Source organism: Camelus ferus, chromosome 10, assembly GCF_009834535.1.
Source record: "Camelus ferus isolate YT-003-E chromosome 10, BCGSAC_Cfer_1.0, whole genome shotgun sequence".
Taxonomy (NCBI): Eukaryota; Metazoa; Chordata; class Mammalia; order Artiodactyla; family Camelidae; genus Camelus; species Camelus ferus.
Window position 1 is genome coordinate 50,736,020 of NC_045705.1, and position 23,504 is coordinate 50,759,523.

General features: G+C 49.8%; 1 protein-coding gene across 1 annotated transcript in view; it reads left to right on the forward strand.

Moving 5' to 3' along the window:
- The first annotated feature begins 1,143 nt into the window (after positions 1 to 1,143).
- The window catches only part of DKK3 (dickkopf WNT signaling pathway inhibitor 3), a 41,452-nt gene continuing 19,091 nt past the window's right edge, over positions 1,144 to 23,504 (forward strand). Inside the window, exons 1-4 of the mRNA XM_032489015.1 lie at positions 1,144 to 1,317; positions 1,896 to 2,143; positions 8,238 to 8,375; positions 10,927 to 11,010. Coding sequence (XP_032344906.1) covers positions 1,931 to 2,143; positions 8,238 to 8,375; positions 10,927 to 11,010 — 435 coding nt within the window. The 5' untranslated portion in view covers positions 1,144 to 1,317; positions 1,896 to 1,930. The remainder of the gene's footprint in view (positions 1,318 to 1,895; positions 2,144 to 8,237; positions 8,376 to 10,926; positions 11,011 to 23,504) is intronic.

The following is a 23,504-nucleotide window of genomic DNA, read 5'->3' on the forward strand; positions in this document are numbered from 1 at the left end:
AGACAAAGTTCTGCTCTCATTACGACAGCTAATGTTTATAGCCCACTTATCACATGCCCCACGCTTCCCTGCATGTGCTATGCTCGTGACCTATGAGGTACCCCACACCTTGTCGACTGAATTAAAAACAGACAACATGAGAGCTGTGAGTTTAAGTTTTAGCTGGGGACTTGCTGAGAACTATAGCATCTCAGAAAGCTCTGAGGAACCTCTCTAAAGAAGGGGGGAAGATCAGTATATCTGTGACTTTGGCAAAGGGGTTACATGCAACCAAGCACACATTTCCGTAGAAAGTGGAGATGGCTGCTAGCCATGAGGAGCAGGTACCTTGCTTAACGGTTTTAGTGCTTTTCCAAGCACAGGAAGATTCAAGAGTTTGGGTTTGTATAATTTTCTCCTGAAAATATCTAACTATCTGAAGGGCCTGTCCTGCCAGTTTTCCTAGAGCATAAGCACCTCGTTCCTGATCTCTGCCCGCACTCTGCCAGGTTTGTTGACAGTACTCGACTACAGAGTCTGACTTCGTTCTTGTAGAACTACACGACAAGTGACATTTTTAGTTGTCATACTATAACCTCTATTTTGCTTTGGGGTTAACTGGTGAACAGACAAATCTGATAACTTGGTCAGACTAGTAAAGTCCTAAGGAGCAGAGCTGGGACTGACACTAGGCAGTCTGGCCGCAGGTGTCTGGCTGGTCTTTACTCTGTTACGCCCGTAGGGAGCTTAATAACATTTTGCGGAGCTACTGCAGGAGCTACATGTGAGTTTTCTTGGCTGGAGTATGGCGTCAATCGTGGCAGACAGATTAAGGCCAGCCTGTGATGGGCCTTGAATGCCAGGTTAAGGGGCTTGGATTTTATCCTGCCTGCGGGGTAGAGGACGCCTTGGAAAGAGCAAGGTGGAACACAGGAAGAACGCTTTCCCCCCGCCTCCCGTAAACTGTGGCAAAAATCTGGGCCAGAGATGATAATGGACTGGGATGCGGCGGGGCAGTGGGATGCGGGGAAGAGGACAGCTTCGCGTAGAGCCACTCTCGGTGGTTTAGGAGGCTGGCCTGGGGCGGGAGGGCGCCGGCGCCCGGGTTGGCCAATGGCGGCGGGCTGGGCCGGGCCCCTCCCGCGGGGCGGGGGCTGGCGGGAGGGCGGGGCGAGCGCTGCGGGCTCGTTCGGGTACCGGTGCTGCCGCATCCCCGCCGCGCTCCCCGCACCGGAGGCCAGCCCACAGCTCGGTTCCTGCTCCGGCTCCGTAGCCCCGCGGCGACCCGCCAGCGAAGCCTAGCAAGTCCAGCCCGGAGCGCAGCTCGGCCCAGTCTGGGTGGGTGAGGGGCGGCGGCGGGGAAGCGGGGTGGCTCAGCTCGGTCCTTCCTGACTGGGCGCTGGACTTGGTTCCGACCCTGCAGGTGGGAGTGGGGGTGCTGACCCGTTTTCTGACCACCCCATATGGAGGCTGGGATAGAGATAGGGTGGGAGTAGGGTAGGCTTCAGAGCTGTACTCTGACCCGGTCCGGGGTGGGGGGGCAGGGCTCGAACCCGGGACCCAGCCGGGCTGGGAAGATAGTGGTGCTACAACCGTTAAGGGGGGGGGCGTGTCCAGGTTCTGTTGCCCTCGGAGGGGGCTATCACTTGGTGAGGGGGTCAGAGCCCAGCCTGTGCCCAAGAATGGTGGTGGGGGTACGGAGGGGATTCTGGCGTGCGGCTGGAGCGGGCAGGGGGCTTCCCTGTCCAGAGGAACTGCGTCCGGAAGGGACTCGATTTCGTCCCATCTGGGGGTGGGTGCGGGGCGCCAGGGGCGGGTCGGAGCTCAGAGTGCCCGGCGGCTGTGGGGCGGGGCGGGGCGCCGGCGCGGGCGAGAGGGTGGTCGGCGCCCCTGTGACAGCATTCTGGAACGCGCAGGCGGCGGCGGCGACAGCGGCGGGCGCAGAGAGGAGATGCGGCGGCTCGGGGGTACCCTGCTATGCCTGCTGCTGGCGGCGGCGGTCCCCACGGCCCCCGTGCCGGCTCCAGCGGTGACTTCGGCTCCGGTTGAGTCTGGCCCGGCTCTCAGCTACCCGCAGGAAGAGGCCACCCTCAACGAGATGTTCCGCGAGGTTGAGGAACTGATGGAGGACACGCAGCACAAACTGCGCAGCGCGGTGGAGGAGGTGGGTGCGTCCCAAGGGCCCGCGCTCCTGGGAGGCCGGAGGCTGGCGACCGCGGGGGCTGGGGAAGCAGTGCTGCGGGGGCTGGCCAGGGTTCTCCGGTCTGCGACGGGCTGGGCAGGGCCGGCAGCAGATTCCAAGAGATCTGGAGCAAGCGCGGGGTGATCCCATCTCCCACCTCATTCTGCCTTCCTGCCAAAAGATCTAGATCTGAGGCTGTCCATCCAGAGACTCCGCTTGGACCCACCCACGGGCAGCCGGAGGTACCACCTGCCTGCAGGCTGACCGCCATCACCCCACAATTATCTTCAGGTGTGCAGTTGGCCTCATCCTGTTTTAAATGGATGCTTGCAAGGGCCCTGGTACTCTAGCGCCTTGGTTTTGCAGAGGAAGCTCCAGGCATCTCAAGTTCTAGCTTGTCTGTTGGGCTTCGAGCTTGTCATGTTCCCAAGTAACAAGGCGCCATAAGGCGACAAAGAGCCCTGAGCTTGGCTGGTAGTCTGTCTGGGCTTTCTCAAGTGCCATGTGGGGCTGAGAAGGAAACTAGGAGTCCCAAAGCCCAGCAGTGTCAATTGTTAGAGGGTGGGTGAGAGGAGGAGGGGCAGTGTGAAAGGCAGGCCCCCAACCCAACCCCACCCCAAGAGTGCTCTGGAGTCAGTCCTGGGCTCAAGGTCTCCTCTGCCCCTCAGCAGCAAGGTGGCATTTGACAATTCCCTTAAGATCCTGTACCTCAGTTTCCTGTGAGAATTAAGTCTACAATATGTGTGGCACCTGGCGTATAGTAGCTGCGTGATATACAGCAGCTGTTAGTATCAGAGACCAGATACCTTGGGAAAACTTTGCCTGGCTTCTTCCTTTCATTGCCTCCCAGGTGCAAACACTACAGATGGTATCCTCTAGGGTGGGCACCCACGCATTGCCAGGGCTGCTTGGACAGGAGGTGTCGCTGGCCCAGCTCTTGCAGCCAGGTAGCCCTGCTGCCTGGGATGGGTGGGCATGGCCACCATTGGGCCTGGCTCTGGCTACAGCCTGTCTTTGGAGAGAAACCAGCCTTCCCAGGGAAGGAGTCAGTGAAAGACCAGATGTCCAGGCTCGTAGGTCAGGCAGCTCCACATCCCTGCTTCTCCACGTTGCGTTTGGGCAGAGCCTCAAAGCTGGCTCTGGTCAACCAGGAGAGATGACTTTCTTCCTCCAGCCCTCTATCATTTGGGGCTATTTCTCCTTCCTTCCCACAACAGTCAACCCAGTGGACACTGGTGAAGGGGACACTAGATTGGGAGGCAGTTATGTGGGCAGCTGTACCTGAATGCCCACTGGGCAGGCCAGATTCCAAAACCCGTGGACTTTGTTTCCTGTGAAAGCGGAAGAATCATGACATGGGACAATGAAAGAGGTGGGGGAGTCAGATAGGCCCCAGTGTCTCTTAACTCTGCACCTTCAAACTGAACTGAGCTCATGAGCCTTCTAGCCCCAGAGCAGGTCTCTGCTTTTCTTCTCTGGGTTCTAGAACTTTCCCTGCTGCACATGGATTCTTAGACTGACCAAGTCACCTCCACATTCTTATTCAGTGTGACCTTGCCCGTGCAGCATGGTTCTCTGCCGGCAGCCCCCAGTGAGGGGGATGGGGGAGTGGCAGGGGGCTCTTCAGCCTCTTCGTTGATCATAGCAGTTTGGGGCCCAGCGGGACATGGGAAGTGGTGTCCACTCCGAGGGAGTTGTCCACGTTGGCTCTGCCTGGGCTCCGGCCTTCTTTCTCCAGACATGGCTCTGCTTGACTTGTGCAGATAGGCTGGCTGCAGTTTGCCACCAGGGGAGACATTGTCTGCTACCCCTACCCTACTCAGTGCGCACCAACCTTCCTTTATCTCATCCCAGCTCTGCCACTTACTAGCGATGGGATCCAGGCTCTAAAATGGAAAAAGTGTACTCCTAGGGGTAAAGGGGAGAAGTAAATGAGGGGATGCAAGTAAAGCAAGTTATCTGACCATCTAAAATGGGGTTAAGTAAAATTGGTGTCGTGTAAGTTGCCCGCTTGTGTGGTTGTTATAAGGACCATGGGAAATTGTTGGTTCTCAGTAAATAATGACCATCATTATCATCACGTTAATATTACTACTATGAATAATAAAAAAGGACCAGCAGGGTCCAATATATAATAGATTCTCAATAGATCATGGCTATTACTATTAATTTTTTAAAAAAAAGACTACCAGAAAGCCCCTTAAATCTCATAAACACAAGATAGTTGCTATTTACTTGTCGTCCCTGGGAAGAGCCAAGAGGACCCACGGCCAGATGCATTAATTGTTTGCATAGTTGCATCATGAATCTGCTTTCAAGTAACTTCCTGACATTTAAAATATTCAGCTGACTCAAACTGTTGATTTCTCTTAAGGGGAAAAAGTTAACTCTACTTGTAGCATCATTATTGAAGGGAAGCAAATCTTTAAATGGTGCGGTTTGGGCTCTTCCTGTCTTCCTGCTTTATTATTCTATGTGTTATTGATAAATGTATTTTGAGGCTAAAATCACTGCCCCCTCTGGTCATTGCCTTGTCTGTAACTGGCATATTTTGGAATGCTCTGCTCACCCCTCCTATATGAGGAAGAACCCCAGTTACCTCTCCAGTTTTTCTTACTGTGCTTCTTTAACAAACACAGATTCAACCAACCTCAGATGTTATTTTAAATAATATTCACATTCCTTCTCTATGAAACAAGTCCTATTGCTTCAGACTTAAGTTTCTCCTGCTAGTGGCAGTAATAGTTGTGGTTGAAATTTCCATTGTAAACTGTACTTTAGTTCATGGTGCCTTGGAAGAGCTGTTAGCTCATTCTGTGGAAATAACTACTGGTTAAGAGAGAGATGGTTTTCTATAAAGACTGTCTGCTCAGCCCTGAGCAAATTCCAGATTTGGTAACTTGTCAGTTACTTGAAAGCCAAACTGCAGGATTCCGATTCCTATGGGAATTTTGAAAACATTAAAACACTCCCTTCTCCTTCTGGATATAGCCCACCTCCCCAGCATCTCCAGGCTGCTGTTCTTTTCCAGCTGTATCTTTTGTGTTGCTACACATGCCAGGATCTCTTGCTTAAAACAAATTTTAAAAGCCGTTTTCCTAGTCTTAAGCATCCAATCTTAGCTTCATTCCATTTCTTCTCCATTTGTTAGCAAGCCCTTCAAACACACGTTATCCACTATGTCCTCTTTCCACTTCTACTCGAACATTCCCTGGCAAACTAGCTGCTTCTAGAACCACTTTCTTCAGGGACTATATTATGCAAGTAGCTATGCACTGCACCTTTGCTGGGTGGCAGATACTGTACAAAGCACTTGGATTTCGTGGTCCTTAATCTTACATCTGCTCAACAAAATAGAATCACCCCCATTTTACAAACAAGAGAGCTGAGGTTTAGAGAGGTATTTGGTGTCTTGCCCAAGGTCACGTGGCTACTTTGTGGCAGAGCTGGGACTTGGCCCCATGTTCCCTGACTCTAAAACCTGGGCACGCTCTACTGTGCTGCCCTCTGATGAGGCTGGGGGCGACTTCTTGCCTTACGGTGGCCAGCTCTCAGCGGCCCAGTCCTTGTAGATTTACTTGGAGCCTTTACCATCTAGGAGGTCCCTCCCCAGATATAAGCTCTGACACCCAGCCTGCTTCTAGCCAGTCCCCTTGCTCTGTTCTCTTCCTTCCTTGGACTCTGTATTGTCTCCCAGCTAGTCTTCAGAACTTGCTTGCTTCAACCCCCCATGGCTTGGTGCAGAGTTTCTTACCCGGGGAAGAGCAGAGGGGAGGGAATACTTCAGAGTCATCTGGGAAACGCACTGGTGTGTGGGGTCCCCCCTGAAATTGTAATTCAGCAGGGCTGGAAGGGATCCAGATATGTGTTTTTTCTCTCCTCCCACGTTTTGGGCAAGTCCTGATTGGGAACAAGGCCAACACCCTCTGCTTTAGAACTGTCTATGGCTCTACCTGTCAGCCCATCTCTACTTCATCAGCCATCACTTTATCCAGTGAGGGTCCAGGGTGTACCCCCTGCCCTCACCCAAAACATACCGTTCTCATCCAGGCTGCCACAGTTTCGCCTCCTCTGTGCTCCCCTCTGTCCAAATCGTTTCTGTCCTTTGAGGCCAGGCCAATCATGCCTCCTCCTCCACCTGGAAGCCTTTTTTCTCTCTTCTTTGAACGCCTGACTTGCTTCCAGAGACTGTCATGATCATCCTCAAACTTGCTTGCTTGGGGCTCTCCTATTTCCCCAGTAAAAACATGAGCAGAATAATACACTGGGAAAGACACGTAATTTGGAGTCAGACTGCCCTGAGTTCTAATCCAAGCTTCGCCACTTACAATGTGATGACCTTAGGCAGATTCCTTAGCCTTTGTCAGCCTCTTAGTTTTCTTCATCTGCCAAGTGAGAGTAGTAACACTTCCTCATAGAGCTGCTGTGAGTAACTGAGGAGATCCGGAAGGGTCTGGGGCAAGGGCTCAGGCATAGGTGATGCCCAGGCTCGGCAGCTCTTGTGATGAGAATGGGGATGGTGGGGACAGAGCCAGTGATCAGGCTTCAGACATCTCAGGAGGTGTCGTTGGGTCAAACCTGGTGGTTGCTGACCGAGTCCTCATTTGGTTATCTGAGCCTTCATGCCGACCAGACTTTACTAACACTTCTTTGTGCTACACTGAGACGTGGGAATTCTTTCGTCATATACACCCCACTCAGCACATCTGGTTGGGAAAGGCAGGAAAAGAGGGGCCTCCTTTAGTATGGAAGGGAATTACATTACATACGACAGTGATTTTTTTTTATTTAAATAGGAAAATATTTTTTGAGGATTCGTTTTAAGGAATAAACATAGCTCAAAGATCACCCTGTTGGAAAATCGCCAACCACCAACTACCAACTACAACTTCTCTTTGTGTCTCTCATTTTAAATTCCTAGAGAGAGTGTCTAGTTGGCTCAACTAGTCCATGATGTGGCCTCTGTTTGAGTCCAATCAGCTATGACTGGTCACGTTGTCACCTGTGCATTCCTCTGGGCTTGGGCTGGGAGATAAATCCAGAGCAGGACATTGAGTGCAAATTCAAGTTGACTGACATATCTGAGATAGATGTCATGGAGGCTCAGGAGACTGATGGTCTGAAGACAGTGGCCTCGGAAACCTGCCCTAGGAAAGGACACATGGGCAGGAAGAGCCAGAAGGAAGGTGCACCCTGGGAAGTAGTCACCTGACCCTCACAAGGGTCCCTCTTGTCCTCGGGGGTGGGTGAGGAAGGAGACATAGCTGTAGCCCTTCCTGCAGGGAGGAAAGGGCTGTCTTAGATTGGGTCCCCTCCCCCACCTGGCCCTGCCACAAGGATGTGGGTGTAAATACTTTATTGCGATGTGATCCCAGAAACACTAGGAGGAAGTAGGAAAGTGAGATGGAAGAGAAGACAAGCAGTAAACCCTGTGCTGATGGACAGATTACTTCTTGGGACAGCTAGGGCTCCATCCTGCCAGAGGTCCTTGGAGAGAGGCTATCCCACTGCGAGGAGAGGGAGCCCCTGTACCTGCCCTTCACTGGTTGAGGGTTGTTCCTGGGGTGTTCAGTCCTTGACCCTCAGGTCCTGTGCAGACTGAGCACACTTGCACAGCCAGAGAATGCCCTCAGAGAGAGAGAGGGTTGGTTGTTGGCACGTAAGGGAATTGAATGCAGGTGACCTCCCAACCAGACCATGGGGAGATGGGTGGGGCACCAGGAGAATTCATACAGGGGTTAAGACTGTTCAGTGGAAGCCTCTCAGATCCCAGCTCTGCCCTTCACTGAGAATCTTTCAGAAGTTAACTAGTTTTCCTGAGCCTCAGTTGTCCCATTTGTAAAGTGGGGACATTAACACCCACCTCATAGGGAGGTTGTGAGATTTAAGGCAGTGTTTACATAAACATTTAGAACAATGTCTTGTCCTACTGGGTACTCAAGTAACAGTACCTGTCATCACCACCATTACTTGTCACTGCAGAAGAGGAAAAGAGACGTGGTTCCTTTTTTTCTAATGGACTCTGATTTGTATAAAGGGAAAACAATATTGCTCATTAAATTCATTGATTTAATAGATGGAGGCAGAAGAGGCTGCTGCTAAAGCATCATCAGAAGTGAACCTGGCACACTTACCTCCCAGTTATCACAATGAGACCAACACAGAAACCAAGGTGGGAAACAACACCATCCACGTCCACCGAGAAATTCACAAGGTAAGGGCGGTCATGGTCCTCCTTTCTGCCGCGCCTAGTCCCGCCAGAAGACTAAGGTCTTGCTTACATATTTGATACACAAGCCAAAAATACATGTGGAGATGGTGAAATACAGGTTAAAAACCAGAAGGAGTGAGGGAGCTATTTAAAGGGGAAAGATATGTATCAAAAACATAAATTGCTTTTGCATTTAAGCAATAAAGTTGATTCTGATCTTCCTGCCGATCCAATTGAGGGCTTTTTATCATTTGAAAAAAGGAACAAGTATCTAGAGTGATACTTTTCTAGCACTGAGTTCGAGGAATTTATCTCACAGGTTTTTATCTATATTTCAATAGAGAGTTGAAATAGAGATCATGTTGTGGTGAACAGATCTTCACGGTTTCCTTAGGAGGAACTCATGTGCAGTATACTCAGTCCTCAGAAGGGAAAGCCTCTGTTGCCTCAAGGTTAAACATTCATCCGTATGCTGGTTATCCATTCAGAATTCTATGGCGGAGTGTTTTCCAGCCCACCGCACGTCTAAGTGTCTCTTCATCCAGTGTCTTGTGCAAGGGACAAGCAGATTTGTTCTGTCTAGAGGAACGTGGCATTAGCGTGCCCTGGTGTGAGATGTCTCCTGTGTGACTCTGGCAGAACTCTGAGTGCAGGCCATGCAGCCTGTGTTCTCTTGGAGAGAGCCTGGCGTGCGGATGTTCAGGGTCGTTGCTAGAGGCTGTAGAGCTGACCTTCTGTTGTGCCAGTCAGGGAGCTTGACCTCTGATCCCATCTCAGCTCCTCCATGCAAGGCCACAGTGGTTCTCACAAAAGAGTCTTGCTTTTGTTCAAGTGCCCAGGTAATGACTGGGTTGAAACAATAGCATTTCTGTGCTGTAGAGGATAAAGGGGTCAATTTTCAGGGGCTGCTGCCTTGACTATAAAGTAGCCTTTGTGTGGCTGTCCTCCCGCTGCATGCTAATGGGCCCAGCTCCAGGGCGTGCCCTCCCCCGTCCACCCCAGATAAATGAATGAGTCACCTGCCAAATAGGATCCTTTAGCATTCTCATCGGAAGCCTAGAGAATGTTTCCAAAAGTGATTGCTTTATTCTTGTCAAAACCAATCTGAAGTCATCCTTTCTGACAGTAATTAGCTCACAGGATTCAGCTGCTTCTTAAATCTACTCCCTATAGATACCGGAATACCCAAGTGTGAGTCCTACCAGTAACTGATAGTGAAAAATTATTTCAGTTTCATGACCATCACTAATGAAATAGGGATATCAGCCCCTATGTGACGGATTCCTGAGGATCAGACAACTTAAGGTATACGAGAGTCATGTAAACTGTGAAGTGCGATGCAGCAGCAAGTTGTTCTCATTATTACTGTTGTATTATGGTGAAGTCATGTTACATGCATGGTGTAGTAGCGGGTTCAGTGGAGCGTCTGTCCTCTGCTGATGCCTTAGGAAAGAGGGGCTCAGTAGTGAAACATATTTGGAAAACATTGTACACAGTTCTCTTCCTAGACGCACAGTATAATAAAGACATAGTATAATGCTGTAGGATCATAAAGGCTCTGAGGAGTTCTCATTCCTGTACATTCAGAGCTGGACAATGAACAATATATATAACGTTGGCCAGTCCTGTAAGTATCTGGCATAAAGGAAGAAGACATCTCTTTGTTAGAGAGAGGAATTACTTAGATAAAAGATTTAAAATCTGTTGCTGATGACGTGATGATTATCTCCTTGGAGCTGGAGTTAGAGCTGGAATGTAATCCACGGTTGCATGCTAGGCTGAGAGTTTCCACTTGGTTTTGGCTGCAGGCACCTGTGATATTAGGACTGGCAGGAAGTTTAAAGATGACCTAGAAATGACAAAGTTGTGAATCAGAGAACAGAAGTGACTTGTTCCACATTACATGCTAGACAGTTGTCGATGTCAGAGCCAAGGCCCGGAGAACACAAATCACTTAGCTCCTGGGCCAGCGTTCTTTCTATTCTTTTATCGCCAACACAGACATTAGACATGGCCTTGGATGGAGTGGAATGGCCTGGCTTCCACCCCAGGATTCTGAGGTTCAGCTTTGTGGTGCCTGCTCCTGATCACAGAATCTGAGGCAGACAACCGATAGCGGAGGAGGGGGCCAGGTCTGCCATTGTATGTAAGCACTTTCTTGATAAAATGAAACTGTCCTCAGAATCAGGAAGAGGGCAGCTGTGGCTCAAACCTGTTTTATTCTCCTGAATGTCATTCGATTCCATACCCAGACCTGGAGTAGTCCAAAGGAAAGTGGACGCTGAGTTTCAAGTGAATGGGCCCCAAGAGCAATACAGGTGCTGAGTATTGGCAGGGTGACAGGCCATGTGCTGCATGCCTCGGGGTGCCCCGTGCTGTGCTCTCGTGGCCACACCGCCGGTGGAGCTCAGGAAGAGGGGGAGTGGGCATTCTGCCTACTTTAGCAGATGCTCCTGCTTCAGTAAGTGGAAAACACCAAAACAAAAAAAAACCAACTCGTGGAATTTGCTCAGAATTCCTTCTGTTTCACTTTCACTGTGCGGTTCTCCTGCAGATCACCAACAACCAGACTGGACAGATGGTCTTTTCAGAGACGGTCATTACATCGATGGGCGATGAAGAAGGCAAAAGGAGCCACGTGAGTCGTCATCCTCCCCACACCCACACCCGAGGCTCACACTCCTGAGCTCAGCCTGTCGAGGGCGACCCAGACAGCGGGCCGCAGCAGGAGGGAGCTGGCTCCTGTGCACCTCTCCTGCCCTGTTTCTGCCAAGGTTCCCCAATTCCTCCCTTTCTGGCCAGACAGATGCAGCCTGCTAGCAGGCTCTGCCTCCGTGCAGCCGGCCCCAGAAACAACAGACACATTCAATTCCATTGTCATTTGCAAGGTTGCGTCTCAGCCTTGGGAGGGGAACGCGGAAGTGCCGGGCGCGTTGTTTGAGGTCCCTGGTAACAAGAACTGGTGAACCTGGACTGAAAATCCCCTAAAGCCTCTGGCCTGACCCATGTCATTTATAACCCCAGCCCTGGCCTGGCAGTTTGAGAGCCAGAAAGGGAAAGGTGCCTGCTACTCAGTGGCCTGTTGCTCAGTCCCAAGGCCGGCTGGTTTTTAGAGAATTACAGATTATGAACGTGGCCAGGGGTGTCATTTCACAGACAGAAGGTCTGGCATAGGTCGGGGGCTGATCCAGGCAGGATCACTGGCCTTCAGACTCCCAGGCCAGAGGCAACTCAGTGGACCTTCATCTTTGCAAAGAGGGGCCCAGCTTTGGTTGCAGAGACCCGGTGAGACAACAACCAGGCGACGTGGTCCATTGTAGACAGTGCCTCCTCTGTGGGGCCTGCAAGGGCCGGCCTCTCTCGGCCCAGGTGCCTTAGGCAAGTTTCCAACCACAAGGTCCTCCCCTCTGAGGTGCAGAGTGCATCTCCAGCTTCCTAAGGGGATCAGGGGATCCCCCCCACCCGCTGGGCCTTATTGCAGGAAGAGAAGCTGCGTACCTGTAACCCTGAGGGAGGCGGTGTTGCCATGGCTGGCAGTCGATGGGTTCATTTTGCTCGTTTTTGGCACTTTACTGACTTTACTGCAGGCTGGGGCGGGGGGAGTCCAGTCAGCTGTATGTGATGGTGGACTTTCCATTCAAGGGACCTCAGGGGTGGCAGGGGGCAAGCCATGTGGCGAGATGGAAAGAGACCTGGTGGCAGAGGCTGGAAGCATGAGTTTGTCACTTATAAACTAGGTCACCTTTCAGTTTCCCCATCCTGAAATAAGACAGTGGCTTTTGCCATCTCTCCCAACTCTGAAAGTACAGAAGACCGTGAAACAAAAATAGACTAAGGACAGGAGGGAAGAGAGGCTGGCTTTTGAAGGTGGGAAAAGAGAAAGAGAGAAGACAAAAAGGAAAAGAAGAGCCCAGACAAGCAGGTGGTGTCAAGAGGGGAAAGCTTTAGAGTACTCCAGATTTAAGTCTCAGTGGAAGGGCAGGGGAAACAGCTCTCAGGGCTGTGGGTTAGAAAGAAGCCTTTGTCTTCAAGTGAAAGGAAAGAAAAAGGTGTGTGATTGCACGACAGTATAGCTGTGCTGGGGGAGCCTCCCAGAGCCTGGACGGCAGCAGCACCGCTGTGAGCTCCCTGTGAGGGCCAGGTGCACATCCCGGGCTCCCCCCTGCCTTCCAGGTGAGGTGGCTGTGTCACGTGTTGAGCCCTGAGGTTGGAGGAACCAAAGCTCTGAGAGTGGCAGGTGGGCGAGAGACAAGATCTCAAAGACTCCAAGAGTTTGCGAGGGTCAGGGAGCAGCTGCCTGCACTTGTAGGCTGCAGCCTCCGTGTTTGCCCAGTTTTGCCAAGTCTGCGTGGCCCGTGTGTCTGTGCCCCAGGCTCGGCCGCAAGGCCCAGAATCCCCATATGTGCCCACACAGGCACATGCGTTCATCATGAGATGGAGGATGTAAGTGGCACCTCCGTGCAGTGCAGAATCTGACCCCCTGTGTCAATGGTCCTGAGAATGCAAGAGGTTGACCCAGAGGGCAGAGACTCACCAAGTTTTTCCAGATTCCTGCTCAGGCCCTTGGTATATTAACTCAAGAGAGTTTTTCTAGGAGAATAAATTCCAGTTCGATTGTCTAGGAAGGAGACCTGGGGCATCTGATGCCTGACTGGCCAGTGCCCAGTGAACCCCATGGGTCTTTAGAGAACAGACTGGAGACTTTCCAAGCCACCTATGAAGGATGGCAGTGGGTCACAGGGCAGGAGCGGTGGTGTGTCCCCTCACTACACAGCCTTGCTTGTTGTCGGGGCGCCTTGCCAGGAGTCTGAGAAGCGAGGTCTAGTTTCAAGTGCCCACAGAATCCTTCCATCCAACTCCTCTGTGGTTCCTGGGTTACTATTGTCCCAGCACAACTGAGCAGGGGCTCAAGCATCATCTTTACAGAGTCGTGGGGCTCCTTTTTCTGAGAGGGAAGATGTAAAGGCTAGATTGCCTTGAAAGGGCGGAGGACAGTCGGACATCGTCACTGCTATCCCATTCCGTGATTTTGCAACTTAATGACTTTTACAGTTGGCTCTGAAAAAGGCGTTTGGTGCCGATGAGACTTTCTCTTAGGTGGCAATGGGAGGCTTGCCGTTCAAAGGGACAAAATCATATGCTGCCCAAACCTTCTGCAAATGGCAGCTAAATTTTTGGGATTTAAAATTCCCAGGTGAAGTCAATTAAAAATAATCACCAAGTGCCCCACATTTTCCTTTCATCAAGCGCTGGGATGTGTATGCATATTTCACCTGAGCGCCCCGGCGACGGTGATGTGGCCTGACGTCCTTCTGTGAGGCTTTTGTGCGGAGCCCTCGGCCTGTCTGCCTTCACGGGCCAGCGGGTGGGCTGACTGACGCTGAGCTACTTTCGTGCAGGGGGTTAGGAGGAAAGTGGCGGGTGGGCAGCCTGAGAGCAGACGAGCCGTTATGCACACATGGGAGGCTTTTGTTTATAACTGTGTCCCCAAACAGGAAGCATCTGGCCCAGTTAGCCACCGCACCGTTTTGAAGGGACTTGTCCTCTAATTGAAATATAGCTCGGAGCTACCGAGCTTAGCGTGTTGTGCGTTTGTTGTCTTCTCTGTTTTCACTTTAGAATAGGATCTAAAACAGCAGGTCTGTTTGCTTTCCCAGCTGAACGTACCTTACTTGAACCTATAGATTTGATCACATGTAACCAACTCCAAGGTACCACTCAAGGCAGCATCTACTTCTGAGGGCACAGGCAGACAGATTTCACTCCCAGATTCAAGATGGCAGTGATCTGAGTGACCCGTGATTCCCTTGTCCAGGAGAATGGTCAGAGCAGACAGTGCACTGCGGACAGTGGCGGTGGAATTCTCCACCAGTGTGAGCCCAGTGTCTTCTCTGATGGGAGGACGCTTTGGCTGTTATTTGCGTTGAAGTCTGGGGGAAGTGGGATGGCAAACTGTGCTGGCTGAACTTGAGGATTTACTTCTTTGTATCCCATTGAACAGTCAGCATCCTGTCACTTCAGAGCCCGAAGAGGCCCAGCAGGAGTGTGGGCAGAGGAAGCGGGTTGATGCCCTCTTCCCCTGTAGGCCTCAGGGTCTCCTCTGCCCCCAGCTGGTTCACTCAGCACAGAGTAAGCTTTGTCTGCTCCCTCTGCTCTGATTTCTGAGGCTGGAGCCACCCTTATCAATCTCACGGAATTGCAGAGGGCACAAAGCTCATGAGTCATTGGGTTTATTTTGGCAGAAATGCACGAAGGGAGGACACGGGTCCAAAGGCCCAGCCTCCTGGAGAGTCCTGCTGGGGGTGTGTGTGTGTGTGAAGGGGGTGATGGTGAGGGGGCCAAATCCCAGGAAATGCAGCCCTTCCCTGTCTGTCTGGGGGCAGGAGGAAGTCTGAACAAGGTGTGAGGCCCACCTGGGTTCAGACCTGCCCTGACCCTTACAAGCTCTGTGATTCAGCTCACAAAACTGAGTGAGAGTCTAGTAAGGCGCAGTTTATAAAAGCTCTTTGTGTAAGGCTCATTATTATTGAAAAGTAATTAACACTGACTTCTGATTGGCTTCTCCCCTGGTTCCCAGCAACCTACTGCAAAAAGAATGGAATTTTCCTGGAAGCTGAGGATGTGTTTCAGGACTCCAGGGGCCTCTTCCCACTGTTTGTGGCCTTGGGCTAAGTTCTCCAGAGCCCTGCCTCGCCCTCTGAGTAATGCGCTCTGCCGGAAGCTCTGTGCTCTGAGCCTGAGCCTCGAGCTTGACTCACCCTGGGCGTCTTGTCCTCTCGAGTCCTGCGTGTCTGGTCTTGTGCTGGGGATACAGAGGGAAAGTGGGGCCTAATGAATGACAAGAAGCACAGGGGGTGGTCATGTGCTGACAGGTTACAGGATGGGCCTGGGATGGCAGGACGTATACTGGTTTCTATAGAAACCAGCTTATAGATCTAAGAGTGATGACAGTCTTGTGTGACTGTGTGATTCCACAGCCTATAACCAGACATGTGGGTACTTTTGTGTTTCTAGATGTATATGTGCATTGACTTTGTAGTTTCTGGCCAAGTCTCATACCTTAGTCCAGTCGGAAAAAGTTACAGGGAAAATGGAGAAGCTCTGGATCATTCTGAGAAGTGGATAAGCATTCCTCAAATAAATACAGTTGATGTGGGTAAGCGGTTTTTAAGGAGTAAGCATTTCTTTTTGAACTGTGACCTGGCTACATTAAATTGTACTATCTTCAACCTCAATATCCTTCAAGAAGGAATTCATTAAATATACATGATTCCACAAGCAAAATCAAAACACTGTGAAGTTTGATAAACGAGTTTCATATAAGTTAGTATAAAAGGACATCTTCAATAAAATGTAAAGTGAAGAAAAAGCAATTGCAGAGCCATGTATTTACTATATAAAGTATATGAGGTATACTTTATATGCTTTATACACTATATAAAAATACCTCATTTTTAGAAAAAAAGTATGCATAGAAGAGCTTGGCAAAATGTAAAAAAAAAAAAAAAATCATTACTAGTAGATATCTCTGGAGGAATTGAATTTTGCAGACCTTTCCTTTACAGATTTCTGTGTGTTTTGAATGTTTTAAAAAGATATTATGAATTATTTACAATTTTGCTATAGATATCTATCTATACTTTTGAGCAATATTGCAAGTGTTTTCATCATGTAAAACCTGGAAATCAAATTGCTCTGTCAAAGGGTGTCCATATCCAAGATTTTGAGAGATGTTGCCAAATTTTCCTCCAGGAGGTTGTACTAATTTTGCTCTTAGCAGCAGTTTCTGGGATAATTTCACCAATCCTCCCTCACCTACAGTGGGTAGGGGTGATCACCTGTGTCTTCTTTTTGTTTCTATTTCTTTGATTATTAGTAAGATCAGGGGGCATGGCTGTTTGAGAATTGTAAGTTGTAGCAAACATAGGGTGCTTCACAAATAAATCTCATCCTTTCCTCTCTTTTTCAGAGAGAAAGGTCAGTTTTGCATTCCAGGCTGTTCCCGAAACCAAACACCATCTGGCTCAGTGTGGGACAGATTAGGAAGGTGTGAAGTTCCAGTGGGAACTGTCTGAGTGTTCATGTCCGTGGAGGTGGCTGATGGGCTGTGAGTCACATCAGGGAGTAGGTGATGGTGACGTGCAGGCCACTGCCGCCACCCACCCCTGTCATCACAAACAGGTACTCCCTCCTTCCTTCTCTGGCTACTTCCGCCAACACCCCAAACCCAAGCTTCGATGCCCTTGGAGAGGAGGGGCATTTAAGTGGGCGGCTATGGCTCGGGTGCAGGCAGACCCAGTTCAGAGTGCAGCTGTGTTGCTGTTAGCCATGTGACTGATTAAATCCCTAAATGCTCTAAGCCTCAGTTTCCCCACATGTAGAGTGGATTCATCAAAGTACCTTCCTTCCATAGAGCGTTTCATGAGAATAAAATGAAGCAATCCAGATAAAAACCACCATACAGCACCTTGAACACAAGAAGCAGCAGTGAGTCAACGTCATCCCTTTGTTGTTATGATTATTTGATTACCCCCAAACCATGGCTGTCAAAATTCCCAATTTTAATTATTCAGCTCATCCATTTCCATTTATTTGCATATTGAGCATGTAATGTGTGTCTGGCAGATAAATGTAAAAGACGGTCCCGAACAGCAGAGAGGACCCAGGCTAGCAGTGGAACAAAAAAGTAAACAGGTCATTACAACGTGGATTCATATTTCCTAAGGCAGAGGTGGACAGGGCATGGTGGGAGCCTTGTGTGGCTTCCCAGATCAGGCAGCCAGGGAAGATTTTGTCGATCCTTCTTGCTCTCTGGAGTTTCTGCTTGTTTTGTAAGCAGAGACATTAATTGCCCTTTTGTTCCAGACTATCTTTCCAAGGATATTTGTACAGCAAGCAGCCTTGGAAAACAGAGATAACACTTCCTGCCTGGCAGAAGGCAGGTTCATTTGCAGCCCATTATACAACATTTGGGTGCTTGACAGTCCTCAGCTGTGATGCATACACAGCATCCACCTAGGTCCCTCCACGTTGTCCCCTGGGACTTGGGGGCGAGGGGGAACTGTCACAGACATGAGGCTCGTGCTGCTTTGGTGCTGTCTCTGACCCGGGAGTCTCAGGTCTCTGCTGGCATCCAGGAAACTGTGGAAGGCTCACTTGTCACCTTGCAAATAAGGTCTTGGACCCTTTAGACTTCTTGGCGGGCTTCCTAGAATAGGTGGCGGTTGAGCTGTGTTTTGAATGGTGTCTAGGAATTCTAGTTGTGGGGAGGAAGGGCATTCCTTGCAGAAGCATTCTTTGTTCAAAGTCAAGGAGGCATGTGAAGCTAATAACATGTTTGAGGAGCACCACGTAGTTGAGAGCGCCAGGGCTGGAGGTGTGCTTGGGGGAGCAGCAGATGAGGCTGGGGAGAGGCAGGAATCAGATCAGGAAGGGCTCCGAGAGCCCTGCCAAGGAGCTGGAAATACACACTGACTTAGGAACATACCCTGCGTCTGAAATGCTGTGTGTATAGCGCATCAAGGCTCTCTGCCATCCCAGAGGACACAGCTGGGAAGACGTGGTTTGGGTGGCAGAGACGGTGGGGACGGGGTTTTGCTTATTCCTGCTGAAACTCTAGGCTGAATCCTCTGTGCCCTGCAAAAAGCCTGGCTTTGGGGCTTGGAATCTGGAAACTTTTACTTAGAAATGGAACACACCTCTTCTGCTCGGTGCCAGTAGGCAGGCCAGATAAATGACAGTGATTGAACTTGAAATTTCATTAGGCTGACGGCTGCAGAACAAGCCATTTCCGTGGTTTCTGGGTTGCCCAAGCACGTCAGGGGCTGAAGAGCTCCCTGTGCAGGTGGGTGGCTGTCCACTGCTGCTAGGGCCTGGAGATCCTTCCAGACCAGCCTGGGGGCCTTTTCAGCCTGTGTCTCTGCCCTTTCTGGACCTTTGGCGTAGTTCTGAGAAACTCCCAGGGCTCGTGAGTCCATTTTGTTTTATTTTTAAAATAACATTGAGGACCACAATGCTCCCTCATTTGGTCACTGACTCGGAAAGTGACCAGATTACCCATCCTCTCTCCAAAGCCACCTATTTCTCCTTCTCAGAGTAAATCCTGCAACAGTTCAGACCAGCTCGTCAGTGCTGTGATATGACTGAGTGCTCAGTGATAACAAATGACCATGGTGACAATGCTAGTAATAGCCAATGGCGAACGTTAAGAGCTGCCATTTATGGGGCCCTTGCTGTGTGCCAGGACTAGGATCTCACCAGCTTCCCTTCATATAATCCACATGACAACCATTTAAGTCACATACGCTGTTGATCCCATTTTATAGATGAAGTAACCAAGGCTCAGAGAAGTTCAACAGCAGAGCTAGGTGGCAGAGCCTGTACCAAGAAAAAGAAGCAAAGCAAATTGCCTAGGTGTTGTCGATTACCAAATCTCTAAAACCCATGCTCTTAAAGGAACATTTTTAAAAATTGTGTTGAAATATATATACATAAAATTTGCCATCCCAACCATTTTTAAGCATATAGTTCAGTAGTAAGTACATTCACACTGTTGTGCAGCCAGTCTCCAGAACTCTTTTCATCTTGCAGAACTGAAACGCTGTGCCCATTAAACAGTAACCCCTGTTTTTCCCTCCCTTTGGTCCCTGGCAACCAGTCTTCTGTTTTGTGTCTCTATGAATTTGACTGTTCTCGATACTTCGTATGAATGGAATCATACAGTATTTGTCCTCTTATTTCACTTAGCATAATGTTCTCAAGGCTCACTCACGTTGTAGCATGTGTCAGAATTTCCTTCCTTTTTCAGGCTGAACAGTATGGTTTGTGGAAACTACATTTTGTTTGCACCCATCTGTCAGTGAACACTTGGGTTGCCTTCACCTCTTGGCTGTTGTGAATAATATTGCGATGAATGCGAGTGTACAAATCTCTCTTTGAGTCCCTGATCTCAGTTCTTTTGGGTATATACAGGCTGGAATTTTTGGATTACATAGTAATTCTATTTTGATTTTTTTGAGGCACTGCCATACTGTTTCCTACAGCAGCTGCACCATTGTACACGCCCACCAGTGGAGCACAAGGTGGGATGTTATATTACCCCTTGGCATCCATGACTGTAGGCACTGGGGAACTCAGGGTCCAATTTGAGCTGAAGGGCTGTACAAAAATCCCCGGACTCAGGTGGGAGGGTATAGCTCATTGGTAAAATGCAAGCCTAGATGCACAGGGTCCTGGGTTCAATCCCCAGTACACCATAAAAAATAGTAATTATAAATAAATAAATAAGTAAGCCTGATTACCCCCCCCTCCCCCCCAGAAAAAATCCCTGGGCTCTGCTGCCCTGGGTCCAGGCAGTGCCTTCCCAACACAGGTCCCCGTGGTTGCCTCTCCATTACGGCAGCCACAGCCTCAGAGGGTGTCTCTGTGGTGTAACTGACGCCACTAAGTAGTAACTCACGCCCTGGCCTCAGGCCAGCATGCTGGGAACTGCCCCCAGGCTGGCTGTAGGCAAGCTCTGGCTGCGTCTTAGATGTTCATCTCCAGGATCCAAAGAGGTGATTTTCCTGATAGTTAGAAATCACCACCCCCTCCGCACCTTCCTTTATGAGATCCCCCATGTCTCACAGAGAATCCCAGTGTCGTCAGGGAGCTTCCACGTCCCTGTCAGGGCTCCGCAGACTCCTAGGGGCTCAGCTGGGCTACAGCCTCAGGGAGAGGGCTTTGTGGTGGTGGCAGCAGTTCTTTAAATCCCCACCAGTGGTCAGGAGGGCTTCCTGGGAACAGGGTCAAAGGACAGTGCTTTGGTCATGCCCTCCCCTCCTCTGGGGTTAGGGGCAGAGCCAGTGCAAGGGACCTGGGTCGGGATGGGGGGTCGGGATGCAGAGAAATGTATCTAATGCCCTCAGTCATGCCCCAAATCTGATCAGCTGAGCTGGTCTCCCAAATAGGCAGGAACATCTACTCTTGGTCCCATCCCCAGCAGACTGTAGAAAAAAATGATGGATGGGGATTGAGTCATCTAAATGTTTGTCCAGATCTCATCGCTCTGTCTGGACGTGCTGTCCATTTCATTTTTCACCTCTACCTCCTGGAAGAGAAAGAATAAACAAGGCATTTGGGTTCATTTTATGGGAGCACAGAGTAGTGGGGTTTGGAGTCTGAAGTGTTATGAGTTGGAATCCCTGCTTCTTGGGCAACTTCCCCCAACGGCTCTGAGCACTGGTTCCTGCCCCATGAAAGGAGGATTTAGTGACTGCCCAAAGTAAGAGACAATGTATTGACAGTATCTGTCACTTAATAGATGCTCGGTACATGTAAATTCTCCTTTCTGACCTAATTTCCTTGGCCTCTGGGGCAGGAAGCAGCAGTTTACTGAATATGAGTGGGATAAATTAGTACATGTGTTTATTTTGTTGTAAGGTTGCTGTCCCTTGAAACCCAGTAACTGAGAAAGTTTCTCAGGTTATACTGGGTATAAGGTCCTAGACCAAACAGATGTAAAAGCTGTTGTCTGGAAAGATGGTCTTGTGCCAAAGATAAAGTAAAGCAAGACTTCACCGAGTCACAGAATTATAAATGGCAGGATTCACAGGGTCCTTTGAGCTCCTGTAGACCAGGGTTTAAAGCATGGGGCACATACACTACCGCTGTCCCCACCACTGTGCTCGTGACAGACATCACTAATCAATTGTTGTTTCCTAATGAGCCCAGATAGAGCTTCAGAACTTGAGATAACACAGCCCTTCAAGCAACCACTGATTATCACCTGGGAAAGCACTGTATTTGAAATCCATTTATTGTTCCTACTCTAGACCAAACCTCTCATTGTACAGATGGAAAAACAGAGATGAGGGGCACATAATTTTCTCCAAATCATGCAGCTGTTGAAGTTGGGACCTTATATCCAGTTCAGTTGGGTTTTTAATACACTGTGGACTTGGAGTTTCCTGTTTAGGAAGCAGGGCGGTGGTGCCACCGTTTTTGTGACACCTTGTAAGATTGGTAACTGGGCAGGTGGTCTGTCTGATGCTGAGAAGACGGTGACCACGCGTGGGGTGGGATGAGGCTTCTCAGATCTAGGGGGCAACACCAGAAGTTGGTGAAGTGGTAGCAGAAGTGTCTGTAAGACCGTGAGCCCTGGGAAGGCAGGGGCTTTGTCGTGTTTACCTCTGTATCGACATGAGGTAGGTGCTTAGTAGTTTAATGGATACGTTGAATGGATAAAACTATTGACCAAGGAATAAACTGGGGACTATAAATATAAGCAGAAGTCCCTGAAGATTAGATTCAGCAAAGAGCTGCCAGTACAGAGATGAGTTTTATTTGCTTGAAAGAATGGTCCTCTCTGTGTTTTTCTTGTCTTCATTCGTTCATCTAATTATTGAATACCTACTGTTTGCTGGGCTCTATACCAGGTGTTTTTATGTGCTTTATTTTGTAATCTTTATAATACTGAGAAGTAGATATTATTTTACAGATGAGGACACTGGAGTTTGGAGAAGTTAAATTCAGTTAAATTCCCAAAGTCATGGTAGGTGGTTGAATGGTTCATATTCCTCTGAAACCAGATATAAATTTTTCCCTTTTCAAGAAAAAGATATATTTCTGATAGAAGTAGTCATGGAAGTTTGCAGCCATAATTTTGGGTGGTTTTGAACCTTCTGCCACCTGGCTATACTCCTGTCATTTATATTGAGTCATTGAACACTCCCCCTCCCCCCATCAAAAATGCTCAAAATGAAAAAACAAAATCACCAAAAGACCACTGGGTAGCAATAAACACAAGGATCTTTCCCTCCCAGGGATGGTGGAGCCCCTTGGGGTCACCAGGGGAGGCTGTTAGGGTTAGGGAGCTGTGGAATCTCTCACTCTCTTTCTTTTGCTCCTGCCACTGGTCATATGAGACCTGTGCCCCTGAAGGGGACTGTTCCAAACCACCGAGGAGGGAGGGGCATTTTAAGTGGGTGGCAGGCGCCCGTATCTGAAGTTTAGCCACTGACACATTTCAATGATGTGATGTGGAAAATACAGCCACAGGGAAACAGCCCAAATTTTCCACAGTCTCATAATCCATGGCCTCCAGGGAGAGGAAGCAGGTACAAAAGGCAGGGAGAGCCCACTGCCTGGTGAGCTGCAGTCAGGGTGGAAAAACATCTTGGCTCGCAGATGGAGGAGGCCTGCTCCCCAGGCCAGTGGGTCCCCGGTGGCTCGAGGTGGGCTGGGGCCAGCAGACTCCATCCCTAAGTCAGCCCCAGAGGCACAGGTGCCCCCACCCAGCAGCCTTTTGCTTTTCCCATTGCTTTGAGGCCCTGTTTTCCCCCATGAGGTCTGCAGGGACCTCTTTCCGCGGAGAGAACACACACCCTGCAGCAGAAAGGCCAAGTCAAAGGCCAGTAGTCACACCTGGGCCCGCCTTGGCAGTCCTGTTCCCCTCCCCCTGACAGCTTCGCTAGGATTTGGAGGGTGAAAGAAAGGAAAGAGAACGAATATTCATTGAGCACCTACTATGTGCCAGGTAATGTGGACCACTTCATAGAAGCTGTTTTCCTTAGCTCTTACCAAACCCACCTAAAACGGGTACAGCCCCACTTAAAGAGAAGGAAGCATAGAGTGACTTGCCAAGGTTGGAAAGCTTGTAAGTTAGGATTTGGAAACAGGTCTGTCTTACTGCAAAGCCTAGCCTTCCTCCTCTGTTCACTGCTTCACAAAAGGGGCAGATGAGAGGTCACTAGTGGTAATTGAATGTCTGGTCCATGCTGTGATGTGTGGATACACTTACCACCCTTAATCTTCCAAGCAACATAATTCCCATTTTACAGATGAGGACACTGTGGCTCGGTGATGTTAAATGACTTACCCAGCAAGGAGAATTGAGAAGGAATTGGACCTGGGGCTCACTGTTGGGCTGGTGGGTCCTTTTTGTAGCTGGTGGCCTGGGTCTCAGCTTGGAGAGCTGGACCTGGTGGTGGGGTGGATCCCTTGGCACAGGTGCCTTGGCAGGCAGCACTGGGGTCACTGTGATGATGGGTGTCTGGGCAGGAAACCTGGGTGTGCTCAGACCCCCCTCCCTAGATTCCGGCCCACGGCCTCCTCGGAGCTGAAGTTTTGAGTCCCCTGCCATGCCACGAAGGT